This window comes from Arvicola amphibius, chromosome X (assembly GCF_903992535.2).
Source record: "Arvicola amphibius chromosome X, mArvAmp1.2, whole genome shotgun sequence".
Taxonomy (NCBI): domain Eukaryota; kingdom Metazoa; phylum Chordata; class Mammalia; order Rodentia; family Cricetidae; genus Arvicola; species Arvicola amphibius.
Genome location: NC_052065.1, coordinates 3160426 through 3186330, shown reverse-complemented (window position 1 = coordinate 3186330; position 25905 = coordinate 3160426). Strand labels below are relative to the sequence as shown.

Genomic DNA, 25905 nt, shown 5'->3' with positions numbered 1-25905 from the left:
CTGAGCTTTGGAGGGTATTCATCAATTCTTTGAGGTCATATAGCATGAAAATTGCTTAGGTTAGATCTAAGTCCAGTTAGTCTGGCTTAAGCCCATGTTCTATTGTAAATTAGTTTTATGTTAACTCTAATAAATTTCTGAAGCAATTGACTTATAAAAGACAAGGGTTATAAAAGGAACTTGCTCATGGTTGTGATGCTTTCAGTCTATGACCAGATGGCCCTGTTGCTTTTTGACCTGTGACAATACAGCCTATCATTGCAGATGTATGTGGTACAACACTTACTTCATGGACAGGGAGTTAAATGAAGGAAAAGGAGGGTGCTGGGACCCAATGATTGAAATAACTCTGACTAGGTCCCATACCTCAAAGGTACTACCATGTTTGGATAGCACCATTTTGACAGTCAACCTTAGCCACACAGAGCTTTGGGGGCCTCTTACTAGCCAGAGTAGATAGAACACATTCCTAGGTTCTCTCCGAAAAATATCTGGGCTCATCACCAATTTTATCATCAAAATGAGGAACTTGGAAACTTCACAGTGGCTTTTTCTGTAATTAACTCAAACTTGTTAGCAGCCTAGAAAAAGAAAAAGGCACCCACTTCCTATTTCTTAGCTTTTCAGAGATGGGAAACAGAGGAGGTTTTGTTTCTAGAATTTCAGCATTTTAAAGAAAAAGGCAGTGAAACTTAATTCAGATCCAACCAGTTGTATTTCATTCTTGGGTTCATATGATTCTCCAAAGAAACAGTCAAACAGCAAGGAACAAGAGGGCCGTCAGAGCTTTGATGTAAAACACCACTCTCGGCATGTCTTTGGCTCAGTCTCCATTCCAAGCTCAATTTCCAACATTTTCTACATACAGAGTTTTAAACAGAGATCTCTGATATCTGTTACCAGAGATCACTGTTTGGAATGGTGGTCCAAGACTGTACTTTTCAAAAAGTTTTTTTTTTAAATAAATGTTTACCATTCTCTAGTTAATAAGCAGAGATGTGGACGTATATATTAAAGAACAGGATGTTTATTATGTTGAATTTTCTTAAAATTATTTTTACTTTGACTGTAGTTTCTAGAAAATTCAATAAAGCTGGAATTTCCATTTGACTGAACTGTGTTTTGCTGTTGTTGTTTGGTTTTTTTTTTGCTTTTTTAAAATTGTATCTTGCTTTATTCCATTGTACACACTGTGTACTCAAACAACTTGTCTTTATTTATATATCTCAGCTCTACCACTAGGAGATTTTGCTGTCTCTTCACATTTTCTTTTTTTCTTTGTTTTTCATTGATATTGTTGAGTTATACATTTTTCTCTGCTCCCCTTCCTTCCCCTCCCTTCTACCTTCTCCCGTAGTACCCATGCTCCCAATTTACTCAGGAGATCTTGTCTTTTTCTACTTCCCATGTAGATTAGATCCATGTATGTCTCTCTTAGGGTCCTCATTGTTGTCTAGATTCTCTGAGATTGTGAATTGTAGGCTGGTTTTCTTTGTTTTATGTCTAAAAACCACTTATAAGTAAGTACATATGATATTTGTCTTTCTGGGTCTGGGTTACCTCATTTAATATGATGTTTTCTAGATCCGTCCATTTGCCTGCAAAATTTAAGATGTCTTTTCTTTTTTTTTTCTGTGTACCCCATTGTGTAAATGTACCACATTTTCCTTTTTCATTCTTTGGTTGAGAGGCATTTAGGTTGCTTCCAGGTTCTGGCTATGACAAACAATGCTGCTATGAACATAGTTGAGCACATGTCCTTGTGGTACAATTGAGCATCCTTTGGATATATACCCAAAAGTGGTATTGCTGGGTCTTGAGGAAGGTTGTTTTCTAATTTTCTGAGAAATCGCCATACTAATATTCAAAGGGGCTGTACCAGCTTGCACTCCCACCAGCAATGCAGGAGTGTTCCCTTTACCCCACATCCTCTCCAGCATAAGTTGTCATCAGTGTTTTTGATCTTGGCCATTCTTACAGGTGTAAGATGGAATCACAGAATTCTTTTAATTTGCATTTTTCTGATGACTAAGGCTATTGAGCATTTTCTTAAGTGTCTTTCAGCCATTTTAGATCCTTCTGTTGAGAGTTCTCTGTTTAAGTCTCTACTCCATTTTTATTGGATTATGTGTTCTTCTGATGACCAATTTCATGAGTTCTTTGTATATTTTGGAGATCAGTCCTCTGTCAGATGTGGGCTTGCTGAATTTTTTTTCCCATTCTGTATGCTGCCGTTTTATTTTATTGACCATGTCCTTTGCTTTACAGAAGTTTTTTAGTTTCAGGAAGTCCGATTTATGAATTGTTTCTCTCAGTATCTGTGCTACTGTTATATTTCAAAAGTGGTCTCCTGTGCCCATGTGTTCAAGGCTACTTCCCACTTTCTCTTCTATCAGGCTCAGTTTAACTGGATTTATGTTGAAGTATTCAATCCATCTGGCCTTGAGTTTTGTGCATGGGGAAAGACATGGATCTATTTTCATTCTTCTACATGTTGACATCCAGCTATGCCAGCACCGTTTGTTGAAGATGCTTTTTTCCCCATTGTACAATTTTTGCTTCTTAATCAAAAGTCAGGTGTTCATAGGTATGTGCATTAATATCAGGGTCTTCAGTTTAATTCCATTGATCCATGTGTCTGTTTTTATGCCAATAGCAAGCTATTTTTATTACTATTGCTTTATAGTAGAGCTTGAAGTCAGGAATGGTGATGCCTCCAGAAGTTCCTTTATTATACAGGATTGTTTTGGATAAACTAGGTTTTTTCATATGAAGTTAAGTGTTGTTCTTTTGAGGTCTGTGTAGAGTTGTGTTGGGATTTTTAAAATGGGGATTGCATTGAATCTGAAATTGCTTTTGATAAGATCGCCACTTTTACTATCTTGATCCTGTCTATCCAAGAACATGGGAGATCTTTCCATTTTCTGGCATCTTCTTTAATTTTTTTCTTCAAAGACTTAAAGTTTTTGTTGAACAGGTCTTTCCCTTTTTTTGGTTAGTGCTACTCCAAGATATTTTATATTATTTGTGGCTATTGTAAAGGGTGATATTTCCCTGTTTTCTTGGTCCATTTGTCATTTATATATAGGAGAACTAGTGACTTTTTTTTAGTTAATCTTGTATGCTGCCACATTCATGAAGGTTTTTTTTTATCACTTGTAGAAGTTCCCTGGTAGAGCTTTTGGGGTCACTTATGTATACTATCATCATCTGCAAATATTGAAAGTTTGATTTTTTTCCTTTTCAATTTTTGTCCCCTTTGCCTTCTTTTGTTGTTTTACTACTCTAACTAGAACTTCAAGTTCTATATTGAAGAGATATGGAGAGAGTGGACAGATTTGTCTTGTTCCTGATTTTAGTGGAGTGGCTTTGTATTTCTTTTCATTTAGTTTGATGTTGGCTGTTGGCTTGCTGTGTATTGCCTTTATTATGTTTAGGTATGTTCCTTGTAGCCATGCTTTCTCCAAGACATTTATCATGAAGGGATGTTGGATTTTATAGAAAGCCTTTTCAGCATCTAATGAGATAATCATGTGGCTTTTTTTCTTTCAGTTGGTTTATATGGTGGTTTACATTGACCCATTTTCATAGATTGAACCATCCCTGCATCTCGGTGATGAAGCCTACTTGATCATGATGGATTTAATTTTTTCTTTTTTGATGTGTTCTTGGATTTGGTTTGCCAGTATTTTTTTGAGTATTTTTTTGTGTAAATGTTTGTGAGGGAGATTGGTCTGTAATTCTTTCTTAGTTGTGTCTTTGTATGGTTTGGGTATCAGGGTGACTATTGTCTCATAAAAAAGAGTTTGGAAATGTTCCTTCTGTTTCTATTGTGTGGAACAATTTGAGGATTGTGTGGAACAATTTGAGGAGAGTTGATATTAGATCTTCTTTGAAACTCTGGTAGAATTCTGCGTTGAAACAATTTAACCCTAGAATATTTTTTTTTTGGTTGGGAGACTTTTGATGGCTGCTTCTATTACCTTAGGGGTTATAGGTCTTATTTAATTGTATATGTGTCCTTGATTTAATTTTGGTATGCGGTACTTATCCAGAAAATTGTCCTTTTATATTTTCTAATTTTATGGAGTACAGGTTTTTGAAGTATGACCTATTAATTCTCTGAATTTCCTCAGTGCCTGTAGTTATATCCTCCTTTTCATTTCTGATTTTATTAATTTGAATATTCTCTCTCTGCTTTTTGGTTATTTTAAATAAGGGTTTTTCTACCTTGTTGATTTTCTCAAGGAACTGGCTCTTTGCTTCATTGATTCTTTGTATTGCTCTGTTTCTATTTTATTGATTTTCGCCCTCAATTTAATTATTTCCTGATGTCTACTCCTCCTGGGTGAGTTTGTGTCTTTTTATTCTAGAGCTTTCAGGTGTGCTGTGAAGTCGCTAGTGTGAGCCTTCTCCACTTTGATTGTGTGGGCACTTAATGCTATGAACTTTCCTCTTAGCACTGCTTTCAAAGTGTCCCATTAGTTTGGGTATGCTGTGCTTTCATTTTAGTTGAATTCTAGGAAGTCTTTAATTTCTTTCTTTATTTCTTCCTTGACCTGGTGATGATTCAGTTGAGGCACTGTTCAGTTTCCATGAGTTTGTAGGCTTTCTGCAATTAGTGTTGTTGTTGAATTCTCACTTTAAGTCGTGGTGATCTAATAAGACACAGAGGGTTAGTTCAATTTTTTTATCTGTTATTCTTTTCATTTTGTTAATGTAATCAGATATTAATTATAGGAAATGAAGAGCTTTATCTGATATTGAAAGTGATGAGACATTGAAAATTTCTTCTAAATTTATTGAGTGGGAGTTTTGTTCAAAGTTGGCAAGGCAGGTCTGGTGAGCATAGAATGGGGTTGGGGTTGGGGAGGAGGGCGCTGTCAAGATTCACTTGAAAAGAGGACTCAGAAGAGACTGAAGTTTGGTCAAAGGGAAAATCTTTAGCAGCTCTTAGATGGAAACTAAAGTCACTGGACTCAATAGATGTGAAAACATTCTATACACAGAAAGTTAATCTAATTAAAGTAAGGCAAATATTTCATTATACTTTATATTTAGAGTTTATTAGGTGAAGAATATGAATTTTATTTACTGCCTAGAACAGGCCTTACGGAATTCCTCTTGTACTCCATTAGTTTCCCCTCCCACCTCCAAGTTTATGTCCTCGCAAAGCCCTAGATGACCTATTGATGACTACAGTGTCTTCTATTTGTCCAAACTGCTATGTGAGCAATTCTGGTATATTCTAATCCTAAGAAAGGAGTTCTCCTCCTACCTCATACTGCTTTAGCTGCTGTTAAAGACTTAAATACCCACATGGGTCCAATTGTTGTGGTGGAGTTTGAACTTGAAACCTCCATATACTAGGAGTTCACCTCATCAGTGAGCCAAGATAATTGAGCTGATGTGCTGCCACGAATCGTCTCCAATTCCCTCAGTCACCATTCCTTTCAGTAGTTGAGTAAATGAGACGTAACTATAATGCTGATGGCAGAAGTCACCTGAAAGTCAGCGCCATGTATCACAGCTCTTCTGTCCTTTTACGTCTTTGTTCTCTACATATGCAGATATTCATGAGAGTTGCTCTCAGGAAGATCATTATCCAGAAAAAAAAAGTGCGTTTGGGCACCAGTTATGCATAGAAAAGTTACTCTGACCACTGGGTGTCCTTATTTAGTTCTCCTCCTAAGTAGTACCGGCTATCAACAGGCTCAGTTTGTGGAGAAACTCTGCTGAGGACCTCTCTGAAATCGGGAAAATGAAATGATTTTGGTTTTAGAATAACCTTGCGTAGAATTACATCTGGTTTTCTGCAAAGTTGCATTGGTATCCCTCAAAACTTGCATCTACTCTTACCAATTTGTGGAGATTAGTTAGCCTCTTTGAACCCATTTTGAAATGTAAAATTCTGCACAAGTGTCTGTTGCTAGAGTAGTGCAGTGTAGCACTCCCCGAGCCAAGCTGGCATTCAGCAATAAGCAATCACTGCTGATGCATCTGGAGTCAGTGGTGGTCCCCTCTACAGATCTGCTGATTTTGGCTGTGCTTGCTCAAATATCTGGGGGGTTGGCCCGTCAAGATTAGTTTTGGCAGAAGTGACTGGGACAGCTAGGCCCCGCTCCATGTGTCTTACTTCTGTCATCTGGCTAGCCTGGAATTGCTCCCATGATGATGGCAGAGGTGCAAGTGAACAAGCAGAAACATGTGGGGTCTCTTAAGGCTCAGGCTCAGAGCTGGCATAAAGGGTGTGCTACTTAATCTTCATTGTCAACTTGACTAAATGTAGAATCACCATGGAAACACACCCCTGACAGTATTTATGAGAGCTTTTTTCAGACTGGTTTAGTTGAAGAGGAAAGATCCAACTTAAGTATGGGTAACTGGAATCCCTGACTGAATAAGAAGAGAGTGAACATCCGCTGTTCTTTGTTTGCTAACCTGGGATGTGATGTGACCAGCTTCCCCATATTCTTGCTGCTATTTCTTCCTCACTGGGATAGACTATACTTTCAAACTGTGAGCCAAATTAAACCCTCCCTCCTGGTATTTATCACAGCAACCAGACAAGTAGCTAACTCAAATGCTGTGTGTGCATTCTCTTGACCAAAGACCACAAGGCAGGGCCAGATTACCGAGCTGTGCTTCTTAGTGAAAGGATCTAAAGCCACATAACATGGGCTATAGGTAAAGGAGAGGGTGCAAGAATCAAGCTATGATTCAGGACATCACAGAAAGAGATAAAGCAGTACCTGCTGCCTTTTTGGGTTGGGGTGAAGATTAAACGAGATAATCCTTAGAGTTGGCTCAACACACACCGTAAGTAGCCAGCAAGTGTTAGCCTAGCACTGGCAGGAAAGGTAGAGCTTGTCATACAAAGGTTTTGATACAGGCTATGGCATCTTCTACATGCAAATTTCCCCTTTCAGATCTGTTTTGGAGTGAGGGAAGTATAGGGACTCTTGTTATTTCTAGGCTTCCATGGATGCCGGTGTAGGAGTTTTCAGTTGGAATAAGGGTACGTTTCTTTTCAAATAAAAGGTATTTTTATTTGTGTGTGTGTGTGTGTGTGTGTGTGTGTTTGTGGGTTAGTACATGCATATGCATGTGGGTGCCTGTGGAGGTCAGTCAGATCCCCTAAAGCTGGAGTTATAAGTATTTGTTAGCTGCCCCACATAGGTACTGGGAACCAAACTGGGATCCTCTGCAAGAGCAGCACACTTTCTTAACTGCTGGGCCATCTCTCCATCCCTGGAATAAATACCTTTTTAAATGCTATTGGCTTGGCCACATTTCAGAAGTTGCCCTATCATTTAACATTAGTTTGGCTCATAGTAGAGTCTCAAGAAACTACTCAAGGAGCCAAATATAATTACTATAACAGATCCAGGTCTCACGGCTCTCTATGGGCTGAGTCTTGTTGCAGTAAATATCCTCAGGCCCCAGTGCTGACAACTCACTTATGCAATCTTTGGTAAAATGACATCCAGCAAAAGAAGTAATTTAGATGTCTCATTGGGAATTCTTTTTAAATAAGTGTGGACACTACTCTTGGCTTTGTCCTTGAGTGTGCTGCCGTGGTTGTGACATATTTGGCCCACTTTTCACATTTGTTGTTTATGTCTTGGACAATGTTGCTTTTGACACATTTTATTGGTCACCATCTGGGCAAGAAAATTGGATCAGACCTATGCAATGCAAAAGCCTGGTACTGGAGATTCATTTGCTGCGAGAAAGTATTTGTGCCCTGAATCAGATCTGAACATTGGGAATGGCCAAACACAGTTACTTGCTGGGAAAAAGGGTATTGTTACCACAGCTAAGGCCAAGGGCTGAGCCATTATGATGACATTGTTAACTTGAAGATATTATTCTGGTTTATGATCCATTTCCTCTGAAAGTGGCAAGCAGGACATGATAAATTATAAAATAGGAAACAGCTTGGTATTCATATTTGGTCAAAATGATATCCTTCCAAAATGATTTTCCTAGCCCAGCCTTACAGATGCGTAGCTTTTGATGAAAGGACGTGCTAAACTCTTGTGCCACCAGACTAACATGCTTTATAGCATTGCTTGGGCCCAAATAATTAGATATTCCTTTTTTCTTTTGCCAGCATGTTTATGGCTATGCAAGTTTGCTAATTCTGATGATCTGATATGATTTATTAGCTCACTTGAATGCCAGAAACCACAGCAGTTTTTGTCCTTAGACTTTTTCCTTTCTGACTTAACCATTTGTTCCACCTCCACTGTAGGTTCATTCTTCACTTATCTCAATGCCATTATTATATTTTTATCAGAAGCTAATTCAAACTCCTTTACATAAATATTCATAGCCTAATGAATCAGTGAATATGTAATATTTATGAATTCACTTAATGTCTATATTTCTGCTAAAATGACAGTTGCCCTTTCCCAAGAATATAGCCCATTTTTAGTTAACTACAAACATTAATAATGATGTCCATTCTTCTCTTTCATTAATCAAGTGGTTTTAAGTAGAGGAATCTAACTCTATTCTACATCAATGGTATGGATATATATATACATGCACAAATATATAATATGTATATATTTGTATACACACATATATGTATATAAAATACACACATGTGTATGAACACACACACATATACACACACACCATTTTTTGTCATTTTACAAATGTAATGTTGATACCACTAATTTAAGAGTAGACTAGTCTAACTCACCAAACTACCTGTTTTTCAGTGAAGTTTGCATTTGGTTGCGGGCTATAGCCATTCCAGAGACATTTGCTGTGAACCTTCCCAGTAATGTAAAGATGGATTTGTTATTCACTGATGGATTCAGTTTTGAATCACTCAATTTGATGGAAAAAGGGATGGCATGTGCCTTTCCCTCTTTTAAAGGTCCACGTTGTTAAATCTGTTCATTATATTTGGGAAATCACTTGCTATATGTGAGAGAGCTTTATATTTTCTCTTATATCAGATGAGTATTATAGATTTCCATACATGGAAAACATTTGGTTCATTTTCAGTTTCTTGCTGAGTATCTACTAGAAGTAGCTTTTTGTTTTTAACAAAATTGCTTACTATGATGATGTAGTATGCGTATACAAGGCACACCAATCAAATCTAGCTTGTCATGCCCTACTTCCTCACATTCCACCCTCTAAGAATTACTCTTCTCCTTTCAAGTTGACTTACGTTTTTAAAATGCCCACATGTAGCCTGCCATTTCATCAGCAGCATGTTTTATTTAAAAATCATAGCCATCGCAGCCAGCCAGATGAGATGATACCGTGGCTTTGAGTTCCACTTCCTCAATGGTTAATAACCCTGCATCTTTCTTTCATATACTGTTTGACCACTTATTTTTTCTTTTTTCGAGACATACCTATTCAGATTGTTTGCCCATTTTAAAATTGAATTCCTTAGGGTTTGTCTTTCTATTTTTTTTTTTGTACTCTGTATGGTTAGGATATTAATACTTCATCAGATGGTTAGTATTAATACTTCATCAGATGGTTAGTTCACAGATATTTTCTTCTATTTACTAGGTTGATTCTTCATTTTGTTCCTTTTGTGGTGCAGAGGCTTTCTAGTATGATGAATTCCAATCCTGTATTTTTGTTTTTGTTTCTTATTCTTTCGGGTTCATACTGAAAGCATTTCACAATCGACACCAATGTTTAGCACTGTTTTTTTCTGTTTCCTTCTATTTCCTCTGTTTCTCAGATCTATTTTGAGTTTATTTTAGTACCAAGAGAGATATGGGGATCTAATTCAGTATTATACATATGAATATCCAGTTTTTCCCAGGATCATTTATTGATGAGGAAAATGTATGTTTTTGGCCTTTCGTGGAGAATCAGTTGGCTGTAGATGCATGGTTTATTTCTGGCATCCCTGTTCTGTTCCACTGGCTTGTGTGTCTGTTCTCATGCCAATACCATGCTGTTTTGCTTCTGCCTTGTAGTATGTCTCAAACTAGATATTGTGATGCCTTCAGCTTTGCTCTTTTTTTCCTTAGGATTGTTTGGGCTATTTGGGGTCTTCTGTGCTTCTGCAACAATTTCAGGATGGCTTTTTCTAGTTCTGTAAAAAACTTTTATTGGTATTCCCCAAGGAATCCATAAATCATAAATCATTGCTTTGAATCCATAAATCATTTTGAGTAACGTTGACATTTTAACAATATTAATTATTCCTCTCATGAAAATGGGAGGTATTTCCAATTTTTAGTTCCCCTTCTTTCCTTAAACACGGCGCTCTACTTTTCAGTGCAGTGCTCTTATGCTTCCTGTGCTAATCTAGTTCTACATATTTTAATTCTTAGCTATTATTAATGGATTTGCTTTTACAAGTTCTTTCTTATCAATTTTATTGGGATATAATGTGTTAGTTGTTTTGTGCATTTATTTTATATCTTGTAATATTACTGAATTTATCATTTTATGAGTCATTTTATGAAGTTTTCGGTTTGTCCGCATATAGGAATATACAATCTATAAACAGAGATACTTTTATTTCTTCCTTTCCTGTTTGTATGCCTTCTATTTCTAGTTCTTACTTAGTTTCTCTAGTTAAAACTTCCAGTGAAGAGTTTGAAAAGCATGAAGTGATGAATTTGTCTTTACTGAGCATCTGCTCAATGTCAGTATTAGGTATGAAAATGAGATATAAAATCACCATGTAAAAGTCATATGTGATATATAAAATCATAAAAGTTATGGAAAATTTAATTTTCAGGGTACCTATTGGCTGTCTTACATATCTATAGTCTCATTTGATTTATGTCATGGCTCTTATTCTCAACATTACTATATTTTACTAGGAGATAATTATAAATGACAAAACAATCATGCATCATATATACTCATATTGTTCCTATTATAAGCCTGAGAGGAACTCTGAGAGGGATTGAAACATCGAGACGGGATTCATGGATGTGAGTAAGGATTGAATTGGTTCTGTAGGGCTTCTCTATAGCTGGAAGCAAAGACCTGGAAGGGAACTATAACCATTCATGGGGTAAACTCAATCCTCTGATCACAAAACACTGTCAGCATGCACCATGACTACCTGTTTATATGAAAGGAAAATTTCCCATGCCTATGTGTGGGAAGAAAATGTGAGAAGAGAGAGATGAGGGAGTGGGAAGGACATGATAGGAAAGCCTCATTTTTGAAAAGCTCAGGATAGAAGAATAACATTGAAATAGATACAGGTGAAATTTTCTGTGGTCTGATATTATGTGGTCTGATGTTATGACCCAAATCATGGGGTGCAAAGAATGAGGAGAGCCAACTTTGAAACAGACATGGTTGAGGAAGAGAACTAACCACTGCCATAGACCAACCAAATGAACTGTACTTTCAATGTTAATTCAGAAAATCTGAAACAGAGAGCTGCTTTTCAGAAGTTGCTTTACCTGCAAGGTCCTTAACCTGAATGTGAAAGATTTTATTGCAGTAATATTTTAGTTAATTCTCGTATGTTGCATTTTGGTCTTTGACTCTAAATAAACAATTTGTGTGGCTAACTTAACCTGCTGACTTCATCTTTAAGTGATTTCCATTAATGCTATATGGTGACTCTTGGGGCATAAGGTCAAGGTTTGGTGAACAAATATTATTTCTCTTTCTCCCTGACTTAAAAATCATGTCAGGCTTTTACTGTCTCTAGGAGTGCAGTTTGACTGAAGGCAATGTTATTGTGCGAGTCTTTAGACTAGTCTAAAGATAAAAATCGAAGGTGTTCTATGATTTATCTTCCTGGTTCCAGCATGCTAAAATCATTATCTTATTTGCGTTGAAATGCCAAACAATGACATCAATAATTTGAAAATATTTCTCTTGTTCTGGAAGTCTGTTAGGGTAGTTCAGGACCATTTCACAGAAAACATTACAGAATAAATCCATAAAGGGGAGAGAGAGGAAAGAAAGAGAGAGGGGGGCGGAGAGAGAACGGGAACACCTGAAGTTGTTCTCAAGGGCAAAGAGGGACCAAGGGTAGCAAGAAGTGAAGTGATTTACTTACATTTTGATGTAGATGAAAGCTGCAGAGTGAGTTATCAAAGTGTTGCTTTAGTGAGGACAGAGGAGGGAGGGGGAGAAGGAATTCTACATATGAGTAAACTGTTTGTCATTCTTCATTCAGACAATAAGCTGAAATCGGTTTGCCTCAGTGTATTTCCACTTAGAATGCCAATCAGCAGATTACAGACAAAGAGCTTGGAAAACCTGTGGGAAATTCTATTCTTAAGCCTTTGATACATTTGATAGCTGTTATAAGGCCCAGAAATTACCAAGGCCATAGTTTCAGTTCCTTTCTCAATGTGTCCATTGCTGTTAGAACACAGAGAGCTCCCACACCAAGCAGCAGCAATGTCAACAAAACCATCAGCAGCAGATCTTGCAGAGTCCCAAGCCTCAAACCACCCCGTTGTTCCAGTGTCACCCTCTTCCCTTTCTTTCATAGCTCCTCTGCTGGGTTACACAGATTGGCTATCTCGATGTCTGCGCTCTCCTTAGCACACTGCCATCCACCTCTCTTGTTCTCTCATATGTTCTTCTTAGAGAATGCCAGCAGTATCTGCTGCATTGTCCCTGCCTAGAGCCTGGCCGTTGCCCATCTCCCTTCTTTTCTCCCCTCTCCACATGCTAGGGATCATCTGGTTCTATTTCTCCGATCACTAAATTGGTCAACTCTACTCACTTCTTTCCATCTCTGGTATCCCCCTCTGATTTGAGGTGACAGCCTTGCTCTTTCTGCATGCAGGTAATATCTAACTTGGTGAGCTCATCAAGTTTTAAGGGTGCTAAGTGCTGCATAAGCAAAAAGATGTAGTAGTCTCTGGGAGGCTTTGTAGCATTTCTGTACCCCTCTTGTCAGACTTCCTGTTAGGAATGGTTGCTTCTGCATCTGACTCTTGATTACTTGCTACTTCCTTGGCATGTTCCTCTGATTCATGGGGGAAAACCTTTGAGGCTTCTAGAAGCTCTGCACTCATATTTGTCATTTAGGCTCTGACCTTCACTAGCTGTATGAATTTACGTAGTTCTTCAGCGTCCAGCTTTCTTGTTTATAAAAATAAGTGACTTCCCGAAATGCTCGTGGAGTAACCCTTTCTGTACATAGGACTCACCTGGAAAGCTTTCAAAACGTCCACTGCCCAGGCTGAACCTTAGGACCAACAACACCTGTGTCCTGATGCCTGGGCTCCAAAAGTCACCCATTCATTCTTTTTTCTTTTAAATCACTTTTTGTCAGGACTTTTAAAGCTCCCCCAAGATCCTAGTGTGATCATAAAGTTGAGAACGACGACTTACTGATTTTGAAGAGGCTTTTGTTCTCCTGCCATCTCACGTTCTTGTCATGCCTGCATCCCAACTTGAGTTTTCTCTTTCTTTTAGTGTTTTCACTAAGTCGGGAAGAAATAGCTGTGAGGCTCCCCATTTCCCATCTGCTGTTTGTTCTTATTTACATGCGATGGAACCCAGCCCACTGATTTACAGCTCTTGTTCTCTTACAACTGTTATTGAACTGAAAACATAGCAGAAACTTATTAAACACACACAGAGAGAAGTTCTTTTAAGTGAGTTTTATGCTGACAATTACTTATAAAATAAAGGGGATGTTTAGAAAAAAATTAACAATTTATTTATAGGTCCATAATCTCAACAACAAATATAATCCTGAGATCAGACGCCAGGGTTTGTTCTTTACTGGCTATTTCATTAAGGAAGCGAAGGCATTTCCGCAGGTGAATGGGACTATGAGGCATACATACATACATGGTGGGGTCTCCTTGCACCCCTGCATCAGTGTCTCTCTTCCCCCAGTTTTCCCATCCCTGCTGAGGCTTTCAACAAAGCAAATGTGTCCTCAACCTGGATGTGATCTCATTCTTTAAATGCTCTGGAAATAGCCCTTTAGAAAACTTCCTGTCACTGAATTTAGGGACGTTTGGGGTCCTAACATAAATCTAATTCCTGCTGGTGTGATGTCCTTTAGGGTGCTCTATCTGCCTGCATGAGTCTCTTTCAACAATAGCTCTTTCAGCTGTTGCTCACTTTCTTGGTAATGCCTATCTAAGATGCACAGCCCGTGCTTTTGCTTAGCACCCTCGGGTTCTGATAAACTGTGTGTGTGTGTGTGTGTGTGTGTGTGAGTGTGGCATTGGGGTTAGAACCTAGGGCCTTGCACTTGTTAGTTACTCACTGTACCACTCAGCTCATTCCCCTACTCTTATGAAATTACTGGAATTGGTTGTTACCTTGATAAGGATGGACCCATTTCTTAGCAGTGATAGCTTCTGGTGGGTTTTCTACAACCTCCCTGCACAATCCATTCACAGATGCTCCCCCCCGAAAAATGTCAACGCATGGAATTGAACTAAAAGCCCCACCCCCCGGTTTTGAACCTTTAAGGTTTTTTTTTTTTTTTTTTTTTTTTTTTCAACTTGATTTAGGTTGAAGGAACCTTGTCTGAAGTTTCTGGCTTTGATGCTGCTTTTTTTGTATTTTCTTATAGATGGAAGAATTGATTGAGGGTGTTCGCTGGGCCTTTATTGACATGCTGGAGAAAGAAAATGAATGGATGGATGTGGGAACAAAAAGGAAAGCTCAAGAAAAGGTAAGGATTTCCTTTGATGGAAGAAAAAAAACCCGACTTTCTGTTTAATGGATTTTCATGCTTGACATTGACTGCGCAGTTGATTTTTTTTTATTGACTGAGCTGTTGGCTCCAAATAGCCCCAGAAGTAGGTGTGTTCTTTTGGATGAACACATAGATTTCATCACCAGGAGGTAACAGAAAATAAGATCCAACTTGTTCTTTCTCTAACTGTATTTTCAAATGCCATGCAATTCAGCCTTTCTTTTGCTCTTAATTGCTGTCTGTAAGAGCCACATGGCTTACTGCCTAGTGAATTTTGCTATAAACCATCGTTGGATACGGCAGAATGTAGAGCAGTGGGGAGCCATGGGAAGCAGCTGGCAGAAGGGCCCTCAAGTTGCACAGAAGAAAACCCCATATTGTCCATGTGTCTTCTCTATTTGGGCTTGATGTGTGCAAACGTCCTGAGGCAAGTCCTTTCCTGTAGTAAAACACATGTGCTTCCTAGCCCATCACCTCCCCAAATGGCCCAGAAAGCACACCTGTCAGCAGTATAGGGGTGATCTTAGAGCACTGTGGAGTAATAGAAACAGCTAGTTCCTGTCACAAGTGGATACTTGTGAAGCCTGGGAAAATTCTCTGATGCTGCGTGACAAGATAAAGGAATGAACAGGGAAACTGTTGAACAACTGCGTTGTCTTACCAATTATGAAGGGGTCCATCTTGAATTGGAAAAATTCTTCTGGAGCTGGAATTCAAACGGGCGGGGCCAGGGCGTACACTTGCTGTACTCCCTACGGATGCCACTTTGTAGTTGAAAGTCTCTGAAATAAAATTTCTTCCTTTTAGAGGGGGTTTTGAAACCTTCCCGATAAGAGCAGTTGCCAGTGGGACATGGAAATGCAAGATTGTGTTGGGCACATCATTAGCAATGATTGCTTTAGTTTATCAAGTTGGAGGTCTGTGCATTTGTGATTGTTACCACCCCCTCTGACTGTTATCATTAGGTCCATTGCTTTGAGTCATCATGAGCCCAGTATTTTGGCGTTATGGTCAAGAAACAAGGAAATTCTCACTGTAGGGATGCTATAAATACCAAGCCCCCTTGTTGAAGTGAAAGAACAGAAAGGGTAATTTTGCTTCTTCTTTTTTCTCTCTCCAAGATCTGTCAAAGCTGTTTTAGATCATGTACAGCCCAGGCTGGAGGAGGCAGGAACACACGGGCTGTGGGGGGGACACTCTCCATACGGTAGATGAAACTTTTGGCACCAACCACATTGTTGTTTCTTGAGGGCTTGGTTTATTGGCAGAGCTATCTTGCGGGGTGTGGGGGCAGGATGTATCTTGTACTTGTACAGCTCAGTGTATTAGGTGCCCTTTGCTGTAGCCTGGAGTCCTAAAGTATCAATTTTCACAGGACCACTGGTGTGAAGAGAGGGGGAGAGAGATGGAAGGAGGGAGGGAGACGGAGAGGGAGAGAGGGAGAAGGCATATGAATGAATAAGTTATAAATATTTGGGAGCTTCTAGTCAACTTTTCAGAAATAGAAATTAAGATCACTTCAGGGTACTTGTTGGTGTCAAGTTAGGGAAAGACTGTCTTGTAGCTGGGTCCTCCAAGCAAGTTGTCCATGAGTCCTTGAAGTCAGCCAACTATTCTCAGTCCTTCTAATATTAGACGTGTTCCATTGGCCCTCTGGGTTTCTCGCCAGTCTTTTATTTTATTTCAACCATAACTGTCACTTTTTCCCTTCTAAAGGTATTCTTTGAACATTCTGCTTTCTTTGAGCTGAGTTCAACCTGCCAGGAACTCCAGTAGCAGCCTGACAGGCACAAACATCAAAGGCAATTGTCCTTCCGGAGCTCATTAGGTTCCCTGAGGAGATCTTGCATCTCAAGGTTCAGAGAAGTTCCAGTAAGGCGAGACAAGAAACAGGGTGTTGTCCAAAGATATCCATCAGTTCTCCCAGTCAGTACCAGCCCTGGACCCCAGAAAACGTAGACTTTTCTTTTCGTAACTTGAATTAACTTGCGATTCTAGAAATGACCTCTAGGTGGAGCTCACAGTACTGACAAAGAAGACAGAAGCTGCCTGCAGGCTTTTGTGCTGCTTTTCACTCTGGGGCTGTTTTTGAAATAATGTATTATTTTTCTCACCACATCCCCCAGCCCCCCTTTTCCTTCTGCTTTCCTCAACTTGATTGCCTTTTTAATAGTCAACAAGAAAGAAGAGACTTTGCCTAATAATTCTTTGAGTCTTGGATGGAAATCTCTGCCCATCTCTGGGCTTTGTCTTTCTGATATGGAGTAGCCCCTGCATTAAGACAGGATTTGCCTGCATTTGAAGTGGAGGGAAATAATTCGCCTTCCCTTCCTGGTATGACTTGGCACCGTTCTTTGGGCATGTGTCGTATGCAGTATATCACCCAGGCGGAAGATTTCTCATCAATAATAGTGCCCACACTGGGCTGATGCTGACTCACTTCGCTACCCATTGGGAAAGCTGAAAAAAAATGTTCTGATTCGTGAGGGGTCCGAAGCTTTTCTTTCTCTCACCGTGAAGCTCAGGACTGCAGCTAATTAAAGCACCTCCTAAGAGGTGTTGACCTCAGCTTTCCTTCATGACCAACCTCCCTAACTGGGTGGTAGGGAAGCTCAGATACTTGCAGTGGTCTGAGGGCCTAACCACTTAGGGGTGGGCTTTGTCCTTTTTGCCAGGGGTGATCACTGTAGAAGATAAATGAGGGTATGCGTCTGCTTCCTTGAAGGCTAAATTTGTTATCTGTCTTCCCCCCGCCTTTTGCCGCTCCTCTCTGGAGAGAGGTCATGGCTACTTTTGTCTTTTGAATCTCACTGTGTTGATTTCCAGTGGAAATTTAATATATTGGGAAATAAGTACCACTTTTTATTGAGGATGCTGTGTGCCCAGCAAGCACATGCTCTTTAATTTTTTCCTTGTATTTTTTGAGATTACACTATAATTGCATCATTTTCCCTCTCCTTTTCTCCCTCCAAACTCTCCCAATATAGTCCTCCTCAAACTCTTTCAAATTCATAGTCTCTTTTTGTTTTTCAGCAGAGGACAAGGAGGCCTGCTGTTTTTCAGGTTAATATAGCCTTTGAGTGGGCATACTGTGATAATTGAACGATTTGGGTGTCTTCTGGAGGCTTCACCTTGTTCAGAGCTGAGGAGGAGTCCCTCAAGGTCGCTGTGCGATGCTTCGGAGGCTGGGCTGCAAGGGACTCAGGCTGCCTTTGGCCTCCCTGGCCAGTTCTGAGTCAGCTCTGAGGAGCAGCTTCCTGAGAGCGGCTCAGGCTTGTTCCCTAGCTGAATTAATTATGTAGCACAATGCTTCAGCACCTCTGAACTGTTTCCTTGTACTCTTTGCACCTGGAGTCTAAGCTTGTCAGACCGTACCCAAAGAAAAAAAATACCAGCCCAGAACACATGGGGAGGCTGTGTCCTGAGGGTGGCGTGAGGGAGTAGCCTTGGCCTTGGCCACAGCAGGTGCAGAGAAGTTGGCTGCCTGTTCCCAACTCCTGAAGCATGCGACTCCCACGCACAGGCTTTGAGTGAGGTAGGAAGATTTCCATTGCAGAGAGCAAAGCAAAGTGTACCTCACCTCTCTGCCTTTGTCACTGGTAAACTCTGCCAGTCTCAGGCGTTGAGGCTTGCACGCTGTGCAATCTGTACTGACCCGTTAGGATCCTGGCTTCTCCCCTCTGAGCCCACGGTTCTGAAGGTGGCACCTAGGAGCTTGTAAAGCAGGCACGTTTTTTACAAACCTGTTTTAAGAAAATTAGGGGTGGGGTGAGCTCAGGGGATTCTGAGGCTTCTAAAGTTTGGGGGACACTCCTCTTGTCCTTGCTACTTCCCTGCATGCCTGTCTGGCTTCTACCTGCAGGCCCCTGCATTCTGCCCAAGGGCTCTCTTGTCCCACCGGAGCCTACTGTGAGTGGCACAGCTTTCGGGAGACTCACTAGCCCCTCCCTCCTCACTGGCCCTGAGCCAAGGACAATTGATGGAAGGTGGCCAGTAGCTGCCCCTGCTCTCTCCTGGCTCTTGCAGGTTCTATACAAGTTCCTGGGGGCTTTCCCAGGGGGCTTGAGCTTCCTGGCCAAAATGCCCTTCGCTGCCTACTTTCCTTCAGAAGTGACAGATCACTTCTGAAGACCCCTTCTGGTGTTTCTTTGATCCCCTGCCCCCATTCAAACACAGCGTGCTTTAATCCCAGTCTCTGGCTTTACCACAAGGAGCCCGCTAATGAGGACACAGCCTCTGGGTTAAGTCCTCTTCTCATGCCTTCTTGCCTTTAAGGTAACAGTGCGTTTCATTAACTCTGGATGCCTGAATTCTTTCAGCACCCTCAATCCCACAAGCATTTTCAGCACACCCACCATGTGCCAAGGACCGGGCTGGAAGCTGCGGCTTTGGGAAGTGGGGGATCAGCTGCAGCCCCTCTTTTGCGGATGGCCTCACCTACCGAGGCTAACGGAGGAGTGCTATGGGTGCCCTGCTAGGAGGTGAAGGCTATTTAATATAGAGAGTTGTAAAGCGGCCGCGGGAGCTTAGGAGCGGAAGCTTTAAGAAGCTAAGACCCGCACTCCCTCAGGGTGCTCACCCTGCTTCTTCCTCTGTCTTATTTCCAGACCCATATTTTTTGCACATGACCTTGTAAGCCCTTGGGCGAGGCTTCTTCTGAGCGTCTCATCACCTGTTACTTAGAACAGGTGCTCTCAGCAGCGCCTCTCCCTTGGTGACTCTTCTCCTGTCGCACCACATGGTCTCCTTTGGAATGGCTTTGGAGAGGAAAGGCTTTTGCCAGAGTGTCTCATGCCCCTCCCTATTATAGCTTCCAGTGGACTTGCAGAATGCTCAAGAATACAGTCACCCCGCTTCCTGCATCTACTCCCAGTACTCATCGGGGACAGAGAGCATGCAAACTATGTCCTTGTTCTGGCTTCCTGCTTTTCTCTGGCTTCTAGTATTCACCAAGACAGACGAGTTTGCATCCACCGTCTCTCCACCCTGTCCACGTATCTTTCAGTCTCAGTCCCACAGACATGCAGGCCAAGGCAGGGTTTGGCTTCATTAGATCTCTTTGCCTCACTGCTGTCCACAGGAAGGGCAGTGGGGACGTTAGCTGGATGGAACGTTGTCTGTATTCTAAGCCAATTTTTACCCCTTAGGAGTTACATGACCTTTTGGAGATGGTTTAATATTTCCTCTTCCCGCCTCCGTTTTCACATCTGTAAACTGTGAGGTCACTACCTACCTCAGAGCTTACCTATTGAAGGACTTGCTATTCTAAAGGAGGTAGTTGCTTAATTCTGGGATTTAGATTTTATGATTTTAAGCAAGTCTATTATTTCTGTTTTTAATGGTTTATTTATTTTATTACATCTTTCATGCCATATGTTTTAATCATATTCTTTTCCTTCCTCCAACTCCTCCCAACTCCTCTTTACCTTCGTATCTACCCAACTTCATGTTTTCGCACAATGAACAAAAAGATGAAAGTCAAAAGCAAAACAGTTTTAATTTCATGTGTATGAATGTTTGCCTGCATTAATGCAGGTGTACCATTTGTTTGCCTTGTGTCCTCCGAGGCCAGAAGAGGGCGTCACATCCCCTGGAACTGGTGTTATGATTCTTGAGCTGCCATGTGGGTGCTAGAAACTGGGCCCAGATCCTCTGCAAGAGCAATGAGTACTCTTAATTGCTGAGTCAGCTCTCCAGCTCCCGTCACTGTTATCTTAGCGTGACATGCGTGTATGTATGTGTATTTATGTATGTATGCATATGTAGTTTAAGCGGGAGTTTGATACATTCTATATGCTATATTCCAGAGCCTCATGGAAATGATGTTTGGGGGTGCTTTCATGTCCAAGGGTAGCTATGAATGTAGGCCAACAAAAAAATCATAAATTTACTTAAAATATTATGAGAGACAGAAAGAGATGTAATTGTATGGTTCTCAATTGAAAACTATAGATAGTAATGTTGTATCCATGGTTGCACATACCTAGGTCATTTAACCTCTTGTAGTTGAGTGTGCATTAGCACCACCAGGAATGCGCACTGAAACAAGATGCAGCCTTACCCCCAGGGAATCTGGTTCAATTGCTGTAAAGTGATGCTGGGAATCGGCACTTTTGGTGAAGCCTCAGACGATACCATTGCTGATGGGACTCTGGGTGATCACAGGTGGCAATTTCCTTCCACCATGGCTGAGTTAATAGAACTGAAGGAAGTTTATGGAGTTCTTCCCACCCTGTTGGCCTGTCTTGTCTTTCCATCACCTCTCACAATGAAGTGCCTCAGTGGGCTGGGACGCTCAAAACCCGGCCAGGCCATCTAGTCCGTAATGCTCTCTCTATCTGCTGAATGCTCCAGATAGAGATCTGAAGACTCTTGGTTGGCCCCTCTGTCCCTTGATTCCACATCGTTGTTTAGGAACTATGCAGGTGAGGTTTTCTATACAGAACTCCTCCTAAAGACCCAGTAATGAAACAATTGTGTTCCTCACATAAAAGTGACAACGTTATTTATTATAGGCCAACCTGGAGACTCAGAATGCTTTATAACTGCCGCACGGATGTCATGCTACCACCACAAGGAAGCTCCAATTATTTCTTTATCCAGATAAAGCATGCTGTCCATGGGCACTGAGCTGGTTGTTGGAAAAGTTGGGACTCCATTCCTGGATGGTTGGTTTCACAGTCCCCATTTATCCCAGTAGAAGTGCACCTTACGCATGGTCTTCAAACCAGCAGCATTGGTGTTCTCTAGACTCTAGCTAGAAATGCAGATCCAAAGTCCTGCATCAGATCTATGGAATGAAACTCTGAGAAGGAATGCAGGACTCTACCGTGCAATCACCACACCCAGGTGATTCTAATGTAGCCAGAGGTGCAGACCGGTGCGCTATGCTATGTTTCTGATGCCTCTGCTCCAGCCTTCAACACTTTTTTTTAAGGCTCAAGTTCAAGGCAGAGTACAATAATTCTATATAGAGTCCAGCTTATCCAGCGCAATGGGGATATTATTGCTGCCTTTGTTTTGCATACAAATTATATTAAGGAAGCTGAAGTTGAAATTATGGCTATCTTTTTCTTTCAGCCATGCGTGTCAATGTTGGCTTGTAGCAAGTTTACAGTCAGTTAATTTCTTGGTCTTTAAAAAATAATCTCACAGGAACTGATGTAAAGCTCTGTTGCTCCTATACTTGGCATTAAAAAAATCCCTTCTCACAGAATTTTATGTTTTATTCTTAATAAAATCTATTTAGTTGTTTTGTTCATAGCTCTCTTTTAAAATAATTTCCATATCTTTATATTTATTATATTTTTATGAAAATGTATTCTTATTAAAGAAATACTGAAAGTGAAGAACAAAACAATAAAGAAAAATCATTGCTTTGTCATTACCCAAACATAACAGCTGCTAGCTTCTTGATATATTACTTTGATGTCTCCTTTATATGTAGACTTTAAAAGATACATTCTTGAACAAGGTTGTATATGTAAATTTGATTAATTTTTTTCTTTAACATTTATGTTGTATTTTTCCTATTATGATATAATTTTTACCAAAGAGTATCATGTGGAAATATATATTCTGTTAGTATTTGTATATGTGAGTTAAAATCCTCTGAAGTGGAATATAGTTGAGTATCTACTATCATGTGATAATAAGCAGGTTTTGCACATTGCTTTAATTTTAGAATTAATTTTCTTTTTCTTGTTTGTAGAGAAGGTAGACTTGAACTTGCTATGTAGCCAAAGCTGCCCTTGAATTCTTGATCCTTTTTTTCTCTGCCTCCACATTGCTGGGGTCACAGGCATGCACAACCATTCCCAGTTCCCGAATTAGTTCTTTAGAATATGGTCTTTAAAAATTGTAAGTTTATCACTCACTGTATCAAATACAAGTTCTATTTCTATATTTTTGAAAATTCGCTAAATATGCATTTTTGGTTAATACTGGTTTTCTGGGTTTCAATGAATATAATCACAAAATGTAATCGAAATAAGCCCATTTGCCCATACTTTAGTACTCATCTACTGAACAAAAATATGCACAAGGCCAGGCCTGCTGGCTTATGCATGTACTCATAACTGATTAGGAATATGGCAAGTTCAAACCCACCCTGGGATGTATAGTTAAGACTATTCCTCAAAGTAAACAAGGGCTAGTAATATAGTTTAGTGGTATAATGTTTGCCCAGCCTGCATGAGACCGTGGGTTCTATCACCAGTACTGAAAAAAAAAATCTTGGAGAAATACTCTGTGGTAGGTTTAATGTTAGGAGCTATTCAGTACTTTAACAATAGATTTGCAGTTCAGCTGTCAGTGTTTCTGCCTAACCCCTAGAGCTACCATTTGTATTTTCTTTGTTTCCTGTGAGGATTCGTGAGACATTGAGCAATGCGTTGCTGTTATCCAGTTACCCTCTATTTACTACCTTCCATGGCTTTCCAATCTATCATTCTGGTACCAAAATGGAAACTGAAGGAAAAGACAAATCTTTATATGTTTTTCATTCTTTCTAAACATGATATTTTAATGAGTATTTAAATATACTACACAACAGTGTTCATTGAAAACTCTTATATCCTTGTCACTGAGGCTCAGCAGTTAGCAATATTTTGCCACTCTAACTTCAATAGACCCTACCCTCATCTTTGTTTATGGTTGTAAACTTTAAAGATAAGTCTATCCATGATGACACAGACATCATTTTTTACTATATCTCAATATTTACTGTTCTTTAATAAAATATTTCAAAATATTTTACTGCAGTTTCAATAGATGCAAAAGTTTTGAAAATTAACTACAATTTCACCTTTATATGAATTGTATTAGCAATAATTTCTCATTTATTAGTGTCTTGTCTGCTTGCAATTTTTTGTAATTATCATAAAAGTGTTTGACTAGTTTTTAAACAATTGGTGCAAATCAGTATCCATGGTCCATATTATGTAACTAATAAGTACATCTTTTAAAATATTAAGAGCACTGTCTATCCTCACCCTTACAAATGAAATTAATTTACTTACTAAGAAAATTAGCTCGCTTAGCAGAATTTTTAACAGTCTTGGTTTCTTCTAGGATGTTCTGTGCTTTGGATTTTCTATAAACTGGAGGTAAATGATGAGTTTTGGTTAGATAGAAGTTCATTTTTTTTTTTTGACAGGGAGACTTTATGGATAGCACTGGATGCTTCCTTCAAGAAACACATGATGCCATGTTGTCTTAACTTCTATCTTGAGGGCAATCCATGGGTTTGGAAATTGTCAGCCTAATGCTTTCATTTTCTTATCAACCCTGCTCTTCTTATGGTGATTCTGTTTCTTGACTATGCCATTAAAATCACCTGGCAGGATCAGTTTTATACATTTTAATCGAAATATAATTCTATCACTTTCCTCCTTATTCTTCCCTCTAACCCCTTTCATATCTCCCCACCACACTTTTAAATTGATGGGATTTCTTTATTGTTACTATTTTAAACAAGATCTCTAGGATAGAGATAAATGTATCACATTGATTGATTGATTGATTGATTGATTGATTGTATCTCTGCATATGCAGGCCAGAGGTCAATGTTGGGTACTTTCCTCAATAGTTTGCCATATTAATTTTTTTTAATTAATTTAAAATTTAAAATTAATTTTCATTGAACCTGGAACTTATACTAATTTGCCTAGATTGGCTGGACAGTAAAGCCTTTGTATCTTTCTGTCTTTACCCACTGTAGTGCTGGGATTATAGGCGTGTACCCCCATGCATGGCTTTTACGTGGGTTCTGGGGATTTAAAGTCAGGTCCTCATGCTTGCTCAGCAAGCACATAACCAACTGAGCCATACCCCAGCTCAAGGTGTCACCAGTGTCTAAACGTATGTAGAGCTACATATAAATACATGCTATTGAAAATCAGTAAACCAATTGTTATTAGTGGGCATTGATAACATTGCTACATATGAGATTCTGCTAAGCTTTTCAGTGGGTGATTTTCAAATTCTATCATTCTGCAATTATTAGCTAGGTTATTCCTTTAAGGTTTTTTTCCCTTTGTTAATCACTTGATTAGCCTGACATATAGTTTATACAGGAAAAGCTGCATGAAGATCTGTCTTTCCTGTTATTGATTTTTACAAGTTGTACCCTGGAAACCTTCAGAGGTATCATAGCATCCCCCAGCGTCATTATGAACACAAGGATTTTTAAAAATGCATTTGATATATTTAAATTTATTACGATTCTTTTTGAAGTTCGCATTGTTTCATCTGAGTCAACTTATGATTCTTCCTTTAGGGAATTTTGATGTGACTCCAAATGTTTTAGACTATGTTTTTTGTTTCCTGTCATGACAAGATACCCTCCTTAATATTTAACTTATATTAAATCAATTTTTAAATCAGGGTCTTAATAAATTCTTTGGTAATGAGCAATATGTTTATTTTTTTCAGGGGTGGTGGTGGAACTTCTGTTCTAACTGGAAGTACAGAACTCCAATAATAAGGAAAGTTGCAAAACAATTTGATAGGTGACTTAAATTGCCTTTTTGTAAAGAATCACTATCATGTCAATGGACACACATAGTGGATGAATTTTGAAAACTCACATATTGTTGCATTTTCCTTCTTTCTTTTGGCACTATTACATTCTTAATATTGATTGTTAAGAATATAAATAAGGACACTGGAGAGATGGTTCAGAGGTTAAGAACACTTGTTGCTTTTGTGGAAGAGCCAGGGTCAGTTCTCAGCACCCTCATGGCAGTTTACAACGGTCTGTAACTCTCTGTGTCCAGGGGTTCTGACACCTTCTTCTCACATTCTTAGGTACTAGACATGCAAACACTCATATACATAGAATTATAAAACTACATCTCTTAAGAAATAATATAAATAGGGGGCTAGGGAAGTAGCTCACTGGCTAACAGAACTTGTGCATACACGAGGACCTGAGTTCAGATCTCGAGCACCCATGTAAGAGCTGTATGGCTACGGACATGGCTGTATATGTCTGGAACCCCAGCATCGTGGGGCAGAGAGAGTCAGAGCCAGGTAACTCATTGGCTAGCTAGCCTAGCTGCAACAGTGAGATTCTGGTTTATTGAAAGACCCTGTTAAGGCAATAGAGCAGAAAGCAATAGAGGAAGACCCCCAACGTATTCCTCTGGTTTCCACAGGTGTACAACAAGGGCATATACACTCATGCATGTGCATGAACCCTCTCCCACAAACATGTATACTCTCCCCACAAAACCCATGCACACAAGAATTTA

The 25905-nt window shown here is 39.7% G+C and overlaps 1 protein-coding gene across 1 annotated transcript in view; it reads left to right on the top strand.

The window, feature by feature from the left end:
• Phex (phosphate regulating endopeptidase homolog X-linked) overlaps positions 1-25905 on the top strand; it is a 200839-nt gene that overhangs the window by 76229 nt on the left and 98705 nt on the right. Inside the window, exon 12 of the mRNA XM_038317022.1 lies at positions 14525-14626. Within this exon, the coding sequence (XP_038172950.1) occupies positions 14525-14626 (102 nt within the window). The remainder of the gene's footprint in view (positions 1-14524; positions 14627-25905) is intronic.